Source organism: Rhinolophus sinicus, linkage group LG04, assembly GCF_036562045.2.
Source record: "Rhinolophus sinicus isolate RSC01 linkage group LG04, ASM3656204v1, whole genome shotgun sequence".
Lineage (NCBI taxonomy): Eukaryota > Metazoa > Chordata > Mammalia > Chiroptera > Rhinolophidae > Rhinolophus > Rhinolophus sinicus.
This window is the reverse complement of record NC_133754.1, coordinates 156,092,729-156,107,546: the sequence shown is the minus strand read 5'-3', so window position 1 is coordinate 156,107,546 and position 14,818 is coordinate 156,092,729. Positions and strand designations below refer to the sequence as shown.

The 14,818-nt window shown below is 39.7% G+C and overlaps 1 protein-coding gene across 1 annotated transcript; it reads right to left on the bottom strand.

Moving 5' to 3' along the window:
* Positions 1-1,032: 1,032 nt before the first annotated feature.
* On the bottom strand, positions 1,033-14,771 carry CHMP5 (charged multivesicular body protein 5). Its single transcript, XM_019734248.2, has 8 exons — positions 14,625-14,771; positions 13,671-13,775; positions 12,218-12,264; positions 9,918-10,011; positions 9,710-9,781; positions 6,067-6,175; positions 3,851-3,963; positions 1,033-1,727 (listed from the first exon to the last, which is right to left on the bottom strand). The coding sequence occupies exons 1-8, from the start codon at positions 14,691-14,693 to the stop codon at positions 1,677-1,679; spliced, it is 660 nt and encodes a 219-aa protein (XP_019589807.1). The 5' UTR covers positions 14,694-14,771; the 3' UTR covers positions 1,033-1,676.
* Positions 14,772-14,818: the final 47 nt, after the last annotated feature.

Sequence of the window (14,818 nt, the reverse complement as noted above, 5' to 3'; positions counted from 1 at the left end):
AGCAGGAATGTCTGCTGATAGTAAAACCCAAGATAATAAGGTTAATTTACATGTTAGATTTTAGGTAATGGTGGGACATTTAATGGGGAAATCCCCAGAATTGAAAATAAGGAAAGAAGTCTAGGTTATTTTATTAGAAAGAGGTCTGAGTTATTTTGAGTTATTACAGCATAGGTAAAATCATGGGTGTGAGATATCTTCAAGGAGAGTATGAAGGGTGAGAAGAAGTCCAAGACTGGAACTACAGTGGAAGAAATATCTAAAGCGCTGAGTGAAATTCTGTACAGAAGCCAAGGAAGGTTTCAAGAAGGTAGTATGCCCTCCCACTATAAGGCTTCTTAGGAGAGGGAGGTTAGCAGGGGTGGGAGAAGGTTACATGTGTGTATCATCCCCACCTATAACTAGACAGTGGTTTTGAAAAGAGGAACTGTGATTGTTCTTGGTATCCTTTGGGTTGGTATAGAGATGCTACAGAGCGGGTGTTCAATACATGTTTATTGGATTGACCTGCTGATACATGAAAGGCTGGTGCATGTGGCATTGTGAGGTACCCAGCAAGGCTGGAGAACGGAATGCTATTGGTGAGAGGTTGAGTGAGGCTGGGAGGATGGATCATTCAAGATCCCGAAATCAACGAGGAATCTGAACTTGCTGTAGTGCTCCAGGAAGCTCCCAAGAAAATAATGAGCCCCCGTTTTTTTGTTAATAATTCCTCATATGAGAACAGCACATTGCAGTTCATAAAGTACTCATGACAATTACCTCAATTATTTCTCACAGAGCTTTGTGACGTAAGCATGACTTTACTAATAAGGAAATAAAAGTTTAAAGAAGTGAGTAGACTACTTAGTAGTTATTAGATGGCAGACCCAGGGCCCAAGCCTGATTGTTCCTTGCTCTTTCCTCTATACCACAATGCCACTGGGTAAGTAGATTTCTGTAGTGGAAATTTTAGGCTGAATCAATATTAAAACTATATTAAATTTGGTTTCTGCAGTGGAGGTTTTAGACTGAAGTGATATTAAAATTACATCCTTTTGAAAAATATTTATTGAGTATAAATAAATGTCCTATACATTAAATATCAAGAAATATTCATTATTGATTACAAGTTAAGCTGTAATACTGAGAGAACCATAGAATCAAAACGTCCACTCATGACACAGTGATAATTCCATTCCAATATTGGACACAGTAATGATTTACTCACAAGACACAACAAAGCTCATCAAAAAAGGCCATCACTTAAACCAAACTATAATACCACAATAGAAAATGGTTTTGAATCATAATATGAAGTCTCAGAAATCTCATCTTTGCCTTAGCACTTTATCAGGTTAATTTGAGATTGTGGAGTTATACTACCATGAAATCTAAAGATTCCCATTTCGTTGGTTTTATCTCAAATTATTATTAAGGACTGAAATCATACATACCCACTGATACTTTTAAGTAAGTTAGTCTTTCATAAGAAAAAAGGAATACAAACTTAGTACGAAGAAAGCATCCCCCAAATAATGAGTCTCTTAACGGAAAAAAATAAAAGAACAATGTATCTAACTTTTCCTTCAAAGAAAGGAAAGAAACCTTAATCTGTTACGGTAAATTTGGAAAGATAAATTTCCCAGTCCCAGAATATGTGTTTATTTTACACGATGTACTTGAATGATGCAAGTCTATGAAGCAGGGATCTGTGGCAATCCGAATTCATCCACCAGGACTCCATCCTGTAAAAAGGGAGCAATGTTTAGTGCCACTATTTCTCAATTGATTAAAAAAAAAAAAAAAAAAAGATTACAAATATTTAGTAGTTAAAACTCATCTCCAAGTGTTCAATCAGTGAAAACCAAAATCCCACTCAGAAGATGAGAACGAGCTTTTTTATGAAAGGTAAAGAGGGAAGTGATAGAAAAAGAACTGGAAGGGATCAAAAGGGGTGATCCTTTGCAAGCTAAAGGAAGAGTAAGAGAGAGAGAGAGAGAGAGAGAAACTGAAGTGTTTCTCTTCAGAGGGCTGGGAGGGTCCAGGAGAAAAGGCTGAGGACTGAGGGCTTGCCTCCAGACTCTTACATTCACTCTGATCCCTAAAGTGAACAATTATCTTTTATCGCCTCCCAAATCCTGGAAGGAGCAGTGCCCCAGGACACTTCCAGTCACTTCCGTGATCATACTGTCCTACAAACTTATAGGTAGTGACACCACTATCAATTAAGAAAGCTATCCCGGGCAGCCGGGTGGTTCAGTTGGTTAAGAGCGTGAGCTCTGAACAACAGGGTTGCCAGTTCGATTCCCACATAGGCCAGTGAGTTGTGCCCTCCACAACTAGATTGAAGACAACGAGCTGCCGCCGAGCTGCCAGAGGGGCAGCCAGATGGCTCCATTGGTTAGAGTGCGAGCTCTCTACAACAAGGTTGCCAGTTCAATTCCTGCATGAGATGGTGGGCTGTGTCCCCTGCAACTAAAGATTGAAAACAGCAACTGGACTTGGAGTTGAACTGTGCCCTCCACTAGACTGAAGGACAATGACTTGGAACTGATGGGCCCTAGAGAAACACACAGTTTTCCAATATTCCCCAATAAAAAATAAAAAATAAAGAAAGAAAGCTATCCCAACAGCACATTTAACTCAGGAATCTGTGACCTTCTAGAAGTGGAAATAAAAGAGATGCTTCAGGGAATTGCAAAGGTGGGCTATGAGAGCATAAATAAAAATTATTCAGGCGTGCTGAGAAAAATCAACCTATGCCCCTGGAACTGTGAAGTGGCCAGAGATGTGGAGGTGGAGTGGGATGGGCAGTAGAGAAAGGTAAGACCGCCTTAGGCTCAGGGAAGATGGGAGGGGTACATAGGGGACGATGTACATTCATAAAAATCAGCTGTAAGGGACCTGAAAAATTACCTACCCCCCACTTTTTGCTACGCACATTTTACAGGTGAAAAATCACTGGTGAGGTTCAGAGAGAAGACATAAATTTCTAATTTGCTCCAAGTCACACAGTGTATAAAGGTAGAACTGAGACTGGCTCCCACTCAAGGATTCTGCCAACTATACTGTGCACACTCAATGTGCACGTTGGGAGATAAGGCAAACACCAGGACTGTCCATGTCCAGTGGCAATAAAAAAATGACACGTTTCATTAGGAAACTAAGATGGAGTGAACAGGATTTCATAAGCAGCAAAACGTTATCTATTTATAATAATGACAACCATGTAGCTTTGGACAGGACTTTAAGTTCACAAAGCCCTTTTCATACAAGATCTAATTTGATCTATACAACAATTATGTGAGATCATTATCTGCATTATACGGATGCAAGGAACAGAAATGTTCAAAACAGCTAAATGATAACGTCTCACAGTTAGTTAGTAGTAGAGACTTAAACCCAGGTATCCGGATTCTTTTATTTTACCTTGTTGAATGAGAATCTTTCTACTTAAGTTTTACACTTAAATTATTAATCCCTAGTTAAAAAACATCCACCCTCTAATTAACCACTGTGTCTGCAGAACTTTCTTTTACACCATTGCCTAGCACGGTTCATGCATGTGTTCTTGATGCTTTTCCAGGAAATGTCTAATACCTATAAATGGCACTTAGTGCAAGCTCACAACAATGGTTACTAGGTATATTCTATAAATTGTCGTTATAGAAAACCATTCCTGGGTCTCCGTGACACTACTTACATAGCCTGTCCATATCCACTACAGGACAATGGGGATTTCAAGGGTTTTCAAAATGACTGAGACGGTCCTGACTTATTATAATTTAAAACTACCTTTTAGATTCCCAGACTGGTGATCAAGCATAAAATCTTTACAATCTGCAGACAATATAAACAAAGCTTTCACCTTGTTCTTTGTGTCAGTGGGAACACCTTCTGGAATTGCAGGTGCAGATGCTGCTTCATCCAAGTAAGAACTGTCTTCATCAGCCAGGAGCTCATCACCCAGGGCATCCAACTCTGAGATTGAAACAGTCAACATTTCAAAAATATGTAACAAGAAAATTGGCAGTTCATGTTAGGAAAGCCCAATTATTTATAAGATAAACATTTAGAAACAAAAAGGGATTATTAATTTCTATTTTCAAAATAAAAGACGAGCATTATAAGAAATTTTCAAGAGAACTCATGTTGGTAAAATCTATGAAAAACCAAAATGAAAATAAAACAAACAGAACAACCATTCCCCACAGGTTTATAAGGCCCCCGTCTTCATGAGAAGACTCTATAACTATAGAGTTGGCCAATTCAAATTAGAAAATCCTAATTATAACAAATGTAAAAAAATTCTCTTCCATTTATTGATGAACTTGAAAGGAGGCAGAGAAAGGAGGCCAGAGATTGTTGTATACTGAGTGACCATTATGTGAAATCAGGCTTTAAATAGTAAAGTGAATCTCAAGTGAACAAGAGGAATCACAATAGCAGATAGAGACTCATCGGGAGTATCTCTAGATAAGAAATGAATGGGAGAAAAAGGTTCTAGGCAAAAACAGAACATGGAGAAAGAGATAGAGACAGAGACAGAGACAGTGAGACAGTGAGACAGTGAGACAGAGAGACAGAGAGACAGAGAGAGAGAGAGAGAGAGAGAGGCAGCAGCAGTAATGTGACAAGGGTGTCACGTGACAGAAAATCAAGTGTGGGGTGGTTCTGCCATCTATTCGGTTACTCATACTAGAAACTGGCAAACATCCTTGATATCTCCCTCTCCCTCCATAGCCAATCAATAGCCAATCAATTAAGTTTTCTCCATTCAACCACCTAAAATTTCTTCAGTCTGTTCACTTCTCTCTGTTTCTGCTACCACAACCTTAGTCACAGACACTATCATCTCTTAAATGGATTGCAGGAATAGCTTCTAAACTCCTCTCCCTGAGGCGACCCAATAATCCCTCCCATTTTTTCCTGCTAACTCCTACTCATCCTTCAGATCCCATGCCTGTCCCCCACTCCCAAACACATTCGATTCCCTATCTATGTTCTCCATGGTAGCCCATACTTCTCCAAACATTTGTGCTCCTGTAATTAATTACTTGGAAGAAGCAGTTTCTTACCCCTCTTCAAGAAGCTTCATGAATAAAGGGGTCGTATTTGTTTTCTTCAATGCTGAATTCCCAACACCTATCAACAGTACATGGCATACAAGGTGTGATCAAACAATACGGTAAATGTTTAAATAAATAAAAAAATTTATTACAGTGAAAGACGCATAGCCATTAATCAACCTCAAAATACTCCCCCTCACTTCAAACACACTTATCCCATTGTTTTTGCCACTTTCTGAAGCAGTTCTGGAGTCCTCTTTCATAAGTGTCTTTAGTTGTGCTGTCATGGCTGCCTCAATGTCCTGAATCATTTTTGACTTTGAGGAAGAGCCAGAAGTTGCACGGTGCCAGATCTGGTGAATAAGGTGGATGAGGACTCACTGCAATGTTTTTATTCGACAGAAATTGCCGTATACCAGAAGCAATGTGTGACATGGAATGTTCTCATAATGGAGGATGAAGTAAAGACACTCACGAAAGAGGACTTCCAGAACTGCTTCAGAAAGTGGCAAGAACAATGGGATAAGTGTGTTTGAAGTGAGGGGGAGTATTTTGAGGGGGATTAATGGCAATGTGTCTTTTACTGTAATACAAATTTTTAAAAATTTAAACATTCACTGTATTTTTCTATCACCTTTGTATAGATGTACATTAAGTATTTGCCAACTACTGTTTCTTGATTTGCTTTGCTCTTCTGAAGGAAAGAAGCCAAAGTAGCAAAATAGGAAAAACAAAATCAAAAGTTAGACAGAGAAAGGCAGTGTTTCGATATCAGGCACTGGGTCAGCAGAGGTCTTTGTGTGGACCTTCCTTCAGAGCTTGTCCATCTCAGAGCTGTGGTGGAACATGTAAGTCTGATGCGGGTACCTCACAAGCTCTCTACCCAGAGACTGTACCATGAACCATCTCTCAAGGAAACCTCACGGGAATTTTCCCTAGCCTTTGGGAAAGGTCCCAGGCAGCTGCCCCTTTCAGACTCTAAAGCTACGTATGCATTGCTTTTCCCATAACCTACCTGCTTCTAGGTCGTCCTCATCTATCTCCGGGGTGCCATAACTACGGCTCAGTGCTTCTTGGATTTCATTCGCATCTTCCATCATATCCTCGAGCTGGTCTTGTAAATCCTATAAAAATATATGACAGGGTTTTCATTTGTTTCTTACCATTTTCCTCTACCCCCTGCCCCTACGCTCTCCTCTGAATCTTATAAAGGAGCAATTTTTAAAAAGATGACGTACATAAAGTGCTAAGCATACCACCAGTTCTCAACAACTGTTAATTCCCCTTGCACCCCAGTCCTTGGCTAGCAACTGTTTTTAGTCTGTTTTAGAAATTGCCGTGTACCAGAAGCAATGTGTGACATTGTTTCTCTTTAGAGGAGCAGGTGCTCCTCTAAATGACAGGTTCGAGTAACTCCTGGGTGTCCCTTCTGATTAACAGTATAAGGAAGTGAGCTTAAAAAAATGATTTAAAAATCACAAGTTAGAAGATTTCCCCTAACAATAACTGTGAATGCCAGTGACCCACATAATCCTTCTCCTACTTGTGGTGGTAAAAACGTAAACTTAAAAATAAAGAGGAACAGAACTGGTACTCTTGAATTTAAGGTGCCTCATGGAAATCCAAAGTCCTATTGTAAGAATAGATGCCCATCAGGTCTCTATCATTACAGGAAGTTTACCTGAAACATTAAATCAAGCAACATCTATACTATCAACATTTTTTTATTTAATGGAGAAAAGGAGGTAATTGAGTTAAGCAAATTAACCTTCTTGAGTTAGCCAAAGACTGACTACACTGCAGAAGAAAGGAGGCAGAAACAATTGGGTGGTATAAAAAGTGGTAACAGGCCCACCATGGTTGGGGAAACAAAATGGAATCGGGATAAGTTGATATCTGAAACCAGGCTGGTGAAACAAACTGAAGGCATAAATCATCTGTGAATACTGGGAGATTACCACAAGGCCAGAAAAAATGTGAAACCAATCTGAGAAGTGGTATAGCACAATAAAGGACAGTTTGTACGAGTATAATGGTTCAGAGAGCAAACTCTGGAGTCAGACATATCCATGCTAAAATTTTGTCATTACTCCATGAAAACTAATGTCTCTAAGCTTGAATTTCTTCATCTGTAAAATGGGATTAATAGTCATACTTCATAGGGTTACATAAGGATTTCGTGCAATAATGTATGTCAAACACTTAATACTGTGCACCTTCTATTACGTTAAGGACGTGCAGAACAGTATACTCTTCACAGACTGAAACTTTCATAGAATGGGGTACTGTTGATACTGCAGAAGGTACACATCAGCATCATTTATTCTTCAGACTTTCTGGAGCAATGCAAAACATTTGAAAACTCCTTCCTGGCCCCCAAATCAGAAGTTTGTATTTTCAAATAAAGGATAGAAAACAAAACAGAAAAAAACACTGTTTTGAAAAAGAAAATGCTGTTTTTCTCCATTTCCAAGTGCCAAACTACCACACTGTACATATGTAATATTCTGCTATACAGAACAGCACTAGCTGAAACAATTGAGTGAAAAATAACAAACTAATTAAGTCAAGATAATACTATGCTGCTACATATTAAGACAAGACATTCTCCCAAAATCATCTATGCATAGTCTTCCAAACAATAGACTCTAGGACAGACACAGGAAAAAAACAAAACAAAAAAACATCATATAAAGAATTGGTAGATTCACTACTGGGTAAACAAACAAAACAATATAAACAAGTACAAACACTAGACTTAATATGCAGAAACTGAAAAGTAAAAAAGGTAGAAACAGAGCTATACTACAGACACACAAACACAGGCAAAATTAAAAAATGAGAGCTATAAGACAATGAAAATGTTTTGCAAGTATTTTAGGAAACCAAATGAAATTCAAAATATATGTAGTCCAACCACAGACAGATACACACCAAAAAAGTTAAAAAGAAGCTTTCCACCTGTTATGTGGGCACATCTATTAGGGGACAGGAAAAGGATAATTAGGCAGGGACACAGCCAATCACAGGTGAAAGGTGGAGAGACATTTAAAAAAAAAGAAAGACCGAAGTTTCTATTTTGTTTATTAAGTAGCTTTAATTAAAACACAAGGAACCCCAAAAGCAGAAAATAAAATTCAATTTCATTGTATCTTATTATCAAACAGTACTGTACAAATAAGACAAGCATACACAGACATTTTTCTCAGTAAATCTCCTGGATGATGTCACGAAGCTGAATTCCTTGTAAGCAGAGACTGGTGGCGGATTAAACAGAATGCCACAGGCAGTCTAAGGAGTGCTCAAAAAAAAGCAAGATGGAGGAACGCTGTCACTCCTCATGCTATGAAAGACCAGCATTCCCAGAGAATACCTCTGCAGAGATAATAAAATGCCAGTACACAGTAAGTACCATGTTTCCCCAAAAGTAAGACTGGGTCTTGTATTAATTTTTGCTCCATTAGGGCTTATTTTCAGAGGATGTCTCATATTTTCATGTACAATAATCTACATTTATTCAAATAGAGTCATGCCATCTTCTTCTGGAACATCGTCATAACATACTAAATGTGTCCGTCTGGCTGAGATCTTAACTGGGGCTTATTTTCGGGGAAACATGGTACTCATGAAAAAATACTTCCTGAATTGGACAGAACTGCTTTACCTCCTTTAATAGCCTCTCCTTCACTTGTTCAGCCATCAAATACTTTCTGAGCACCTAATGGCCAGGCATCGTTTGAAGTACTGGGGATAAAACTGAACAAAACTGAGTCCTGGCCTCCTATGGGTTTTGTAGAAACCTGACCAGTCACTACTCCCTTCCTCTGCTGTCCCTGCTTGCCATCTGGGCTGATTCACCTAACAGAGGTGAGAAGAACCAAGCTCCTAGGGCTTATTTCCCAGCCAAACCGCAATCTCAAAAGAAATGCTCATTTTAAGGACCTAATGACATTATTATTAAAAATCTAAAGAGAATTACTAGAAAAGGGAACCAACTCTTTGCTAGGAACGGTGTTAAGCACTTTACATATACAGAGGATGCCAAAAAAATGTTTTTTTAAGAAAGGAAAAAACTTCTAAGACATTTAAAACATCTAAGACATATTAAAATTACACTGACGGTAACCATTTAGAGCACTTCATGTAACTGCAGAAGTCAAACGTGACTTGTAGTCATCTTTTGTTATCAGTATATATTGAGTATTACAATTTTAATACAGTTTTTTCCTTTCTTAAAATGTGTATACATTTTTTCGGCACCCTCTGTATATCCTCATTTAACACTCATGACAATCTTGGGAGACAGGCAGCAACATCACTACTTTACAACTGAGGAAACACACTCAAAATCATTGAGTTAGAAATAACAGGAAACTGGGTGCTTACTTATTGGATGTTTATTATGTGCCAGGCATTATGTATGTAGATGGCACCAGCTCATTTATTTCATCCTCATAATAACCGTATGTGGTATTAGGATCCTTGTATTAACGATAAGGAAAGTGAGACCTTTGGTACGCTTTCCCAAAGTTACTCTGCTAGCAAAAGACGGGCACAAGATTCAATCCCCCTTCAGTGCCCTTGCCATCACACACACATTCATTTGGATTCTTTCAGAAACCTGTGCACATTCTTGCAGAAACTAGTATACATCTCACCTCAATCTGGTCAATTTTCACTTGCTTGTATGCTTTCTTCATTTCCTTCACTCCCAGTTTCATAGCATCAACCTAAAAAAAAAAAAAAAAAAACAACACAATGTCTTAGGAAGCCATGCTGGTGAAACAGTCTTTTAAAAACCACGGGAAAAGAGCACAAGAGTACAAAAATAAACTCAAGTCAGGGGAAAAGATGCTGTGGAAGTACCGTGGTCTTGGTGTCCTTCAATGACTGGATGGTGTAATTGGCTTGTTCCATGTTAAATGACTGTTGGGAGAGATTGTCCCGCTGTTGCTCATACCTTTTTAGAGTGAAATGAGAACGGCAAATGTGAGCCAGACAGAAATCCTCAGGAAGAAAGTATCTCTAACACTAAATAAGAGAATCTTCTCTTAAAAAAAAAAAAATTTAACAACATTACAGAAAAATTGGCAAAAACACTTTAACCATTCTAACACAAATACCATTTAATGTATCTCCCTCCAGTCTTTTTCTTTTGCATGTATTTTAGTTATAACACTATTTTCCACTTAACATTATGGCATTTCCTATTTTTTATGTTGCTACAAAGTCTTAATACATGTGTCTTATAATGTTTTACATTATCTTCTATGCTAAATTCTCCTAAGTGGAATTCTGGGGCAAAGGGTAAGACTACTTTTAAGGCTCTTCATACATAAAGTGAAACTGTTTTTCCAGTAGACTGAACTCCTTGAGGACAAGTATTATATTTTATTAATCTCGTATCCATAATTAGCTAATCCATCTGACTTAATATAATGCCTAGCACTCAAAATATGCCTTTTTAAATAAAGTTTTATACCAAAGTATAATACTACCTCCAAAACTTATGTCACTATAGTGTTTACACAATCTGGAAACCACCTAACTATCCAACCAGGAGAAAAATGGTGAATTCACGGTGCAGGCAAATGGTGGTGGAATATTAAAAAGTATAATGTTTCCAAAGAATATTTAAAAGGACAAAACAGGGGCCGGCCCAGTGGTTCAGGTGGTTGGAGCACCATGCTCCTAATGCCAAGGTCGCCGGTTCGATTCCCACATGGGCCAGTGAGCTGTGCCTTCTACAGTTAAAGATTGTAAACAACGGCTCTCCCTGGAGCTGGGCTGCTGTGAGCAGCCGGAGGTCAGTGTGAGTGGCCGGCAGCCAATGTGAGCGGCCGTGGGATGCTGTGGGCTACCGTGTGCTGCCGTGAGTGCCGGTGGCCATCATGAGTGACCAGCAGCCAACGAGAGCTGCCCTGAACTGCTGTGAGCAGCTGACCGATGACCAGTGACCAACTGCCTCAGCTGGGGGGAGCGCAAGGCTCGTAATACCAGCATGGGCCAGGGAGCTGTGTCCTACACAACTACACTGAGAAACAACGGCTTGAACCAGAGTCGGGGGGGAGGGGGAAAGGGGGGAATAAATAAATAAAGGACAAAGAAATGCTGATGATATATCTTTAAGTGAAAAAGGATACCTATATACATGCCATTTGTTTTCTTCTAAAAAGTTATATGCACATATACCATGTATGCACAAGCAGAGAAAAGAAACTGAGAAATTAGCATTTTAGAGGTCGTTATTTCTAATAGTTAGGAATTTAGGTAAGTTTTCTTTTCATATAACTTATGTTATATATTTTCCAAGTTTCTACAATGAACATGTATCCTTTCATTAAAAAAAGTCACTTAAAACTTGCAATGCTACTGATTAAGGAAGTATAAAAATTTTATTGCACTCACCACTCTAAGCATTACGATTTCATTTTACAATTTTGTCTAACATAAAAGGAGCAAGATAGTCTCATGTCTTGTAAAAAGTCATTTTATAAATAAGAATAGAGATATCAATAAACTTTCTGGTTCCTTATTAGTTGATTCCATCTGATTTCTACAACCCTGCAGAGGGTCTCAACAGCTGGACAGCCCACAAGGTAAGCACTAAAGATACTATTTGGCTTTTGTTCAAACATTGGGATATAGTCACCTAAAACAAATCAAGGACGCTTAAATCTTCTGGTGGGAGGGAATAAAACATTCAAGATTCCCAGTTTTATAGATAAACAAAAATTGAAAAGGCACACTCTAATTAAATACATAATGGGAGAACCAAACCCTGTAGATCTGGGCAGTCCAATACAGAAGCCACCAGCCACATATGGTTACTTAAATTGTTAAAATTAAATAAAATTAAAACTTCAATTCCTAGTCACCCTAGCCACATTTCAAGTGCTTAATAGCCCCCATGGCTAAGAGCTACTGAACTGGACAGCATAGACACAGAACATCTCTATCATAGTAAAAAGTTCTATTTAGATGGACGGTGCTGCAACAGATGTTGCTAAATACCGGGGGGAAAAACCCAGTTCACTGTATATGTAAACGAAATTTGTAAGTAAATCAAGAATGCTTTTAAAATGGTATAAAAATCTGAAGGAATGGAAGACCATTTCTCTTTCGGTCAAACCTGCAGAAGAAAGGAGATTATGCCTATAACTTACATTCTCTTTTGCTTTAAAACCCGCAAGGCTTTCTGCTTGACCATATTCTGGGGAGAAAAACAGATTTTTAATGAAAAGTAGAAAACATACATATGGTAAAAGAAATCTCCCATAGCCTCAGACTTATATATCTACTTACTCTCTTCTTCCAAGTAGTGGACACAGTGGCTTCTGGATTGTTCTTTACCTCCCAAGCACTTTAAGCCTCAGCTAGACTTTGCCTTTGCATCTCATATCTCAGTGCATGAACTGCATCCTTTTTCCTAGTACGTGTTAGCTCCACCCCCTCGCCCCAACAGTGCTGATTTTGTATACCGTTGCCTTAGGAGATTCCCAACTTGGACATCCTGCTATCCACTCACTCAACATGCACAAACTCCTCAACCTGCTCTCTCCTTGGAAATTACTAACAATGGCCACACCAATCTCTCACTTCTCTAGATTGTCTCTTACCTTTCCTCTCTCTGTTGTCTCTTCATGCAGTCTTCTCACTGATTTTCAAAGCTCATTTTCAAATTGATGCATGTCATTCTCATGGCTACCACTATGGCTCAGGCTTTCATCTCAAGTCTAGATGAGCTTTCCTGCCTCTGGTCACTCTTCATTCCATGCCACCAACTAAGATGGCTGAGAAAAGCCTCTTGTCACTTCCCTTTCTATACTGTTCCATAAATCATTTTATTCGTCTCCTCCAGTGAAGAAGGAAAAGCAAACAGTACTTCACAGACAATAATATAATAATATGTAACATTTATTGAATGTTTCTATGTACTAGACACAGTACTAGGTAGGTCACATGAATTACCTCATTTAATCCTCACACTATAGATATTGTCCCCATTTTATAGACGGGAAAACTGAGGTTCAGTGATGCTAAGTAACTTGCCCTAGCTCAAATGATTTGTAAGTTACAAAAATGGAAGCAAAAAAAGTAGTTCTATATCCACAGTCCATGCACTTCAATACAGTATTCTATGTTTCTACCTAGCAGAATAGGAAAATAAGAAATAAAGTGACTTTATCAAGGCCACAGCCAGTAAGTAGTGATAGTGTTAGTAGCAGAACACTGGTCTCCAGTACTTTTTTCCCAGCATGCCACTCTTTAATCAGTCTATTATACCTACTTAACGTACAAGACTAGCCTAACAACTCATCATTCCTAAGCATGGCCTATCCCTTCTCTTCAGATTGTCACCTTCTCAGTAGAATACATTAATTCTCAAGTACATGTTTGGGACATGTGATCAGTATCTTCTCTCCACCAGGTCAAACCCCAGCCTCTCTCTCACATCTGGCTGCAAACTTAATTACTTGAAGGATATACCATCACATACATTTTTCTCCTTACCAGATTGTGAGCATGTTTTCTGTACCTCTCACCAGCCCCTACCCCCAGGCCCTTCTTCCACAGGTGCTCAATTTAGGCTGTCACAGCCGGCCCGGTCTACCTTACCTTTGCAGGGCCCTCTCTCATCTTCTTGATCTGATCCTTATACTTCACAAGCTCAGCATCCAGTCGAGAAATCTTCTTGTCAATGGATTCTGCCCTGCTGTCCACCTTGAGGGAAAAAAAAAATCAAAGGCAATGGTACTTACTGTGATATACTTACACGAGAAGAGGTAGGAAAGGAAGGGATATGGAGGAAAAGAAAAATAAAGAGGATGAAGGATAGAAAACTGTGGCTTCCAAAGGGGGTGGGGCAGTGTGATTCCCTGTCAGAAACATTGGGGAGCTTTTATAAACTATACTCCTCTCTCCAGATTCTCATATTCTAGGATCTCACTTGGGCAGAAAAATAATTTGAGAATCACTAGGCTGAGTTGCGATTTCCCTAGAATCAGAGACTAGTCAGGCTGGGGGCTCAACCTGGAGGTGTGTGAAATAAGCTAATGCCCAGTGGACCCTGGCTAGGGCTGTAGATCTAACGCTGTTCTTTAGATAGAGGTTGGTGGCTTAATGTGCGGGACCACGGTTCTGAATTTTGTTACTGAGATCTAAGACTGGGGTGCAGATATGCTGACCTAGGATATCAAGCTGAGGGTCCTGACGTGGGAGAAAAACGAGGGATGAAAGAGGAGTAAGGGGTCGGGATGGACAAGGTGGGAAGGGTGTACTGACCTACGGCAGTTTGGGGTGAAGGGATAAAACAAAAAGAAAGTGGACATGGCAGTGGGCATCAGAAGGGGTCGGGTGCAAGCAGGGAGAGACAATGATGGTTTAGGGGTCCCTGGTTTGCGGCGTCAGGGGTGACTTGGGTAACAGAAATAAAGGTGGAGTAGAGGGTCGAGGTGTAATGGGCCCGGGACCGGGAATGGGGTGAAGAAACAGGAGCCGAGAGCCGGGGGAGGGTGGGGTCAGAGGTATCAGAGTCCCCGAGCTGATAGTTATGTGTGGTCAAGTGCCCACCGTGCCAATGCAGTCAGTCAGGCTGGGCGGCGGAGCCTTGGGTTTCGCTTTCCCGAAGAATCGGTTCATCTTGGGCGGCCGCGAAGAAAACCCAAACACTAGAGCAAAAACAGAAAACGGAAGCCGATTTACCTCCGCCTCTGCCTTGACTTCCGGCCCCCATGCGCAAGCGCAATCTGCCTATTGGAGTTTCC

Excerpts from the sequence above, each read along its gene's own strand:
- CHMP5 (XM_019734248.2), bottom strand. The coding sequence starts at position 14,693 with ATGAACCGATTCTTCGGGAAAGCGAAACCCAAGGCTCCGCCGCCCAGC. Across the intron at positions 13,776-14,624 it reads TGACTGACTGCATTGGCACG|GTGGACAGCAGGGCAGAATC; the intron begins GTGGGCACTTGA and ends TTTTCCCTCAAG. Across the intron at positions 6,176-9,709 it reads TGAAAATTGACCAGATTGAG|GATTTACAAGACCAGCTCGA; the intron begins GTGAGATGTATA and ends ATATTTTTATAG.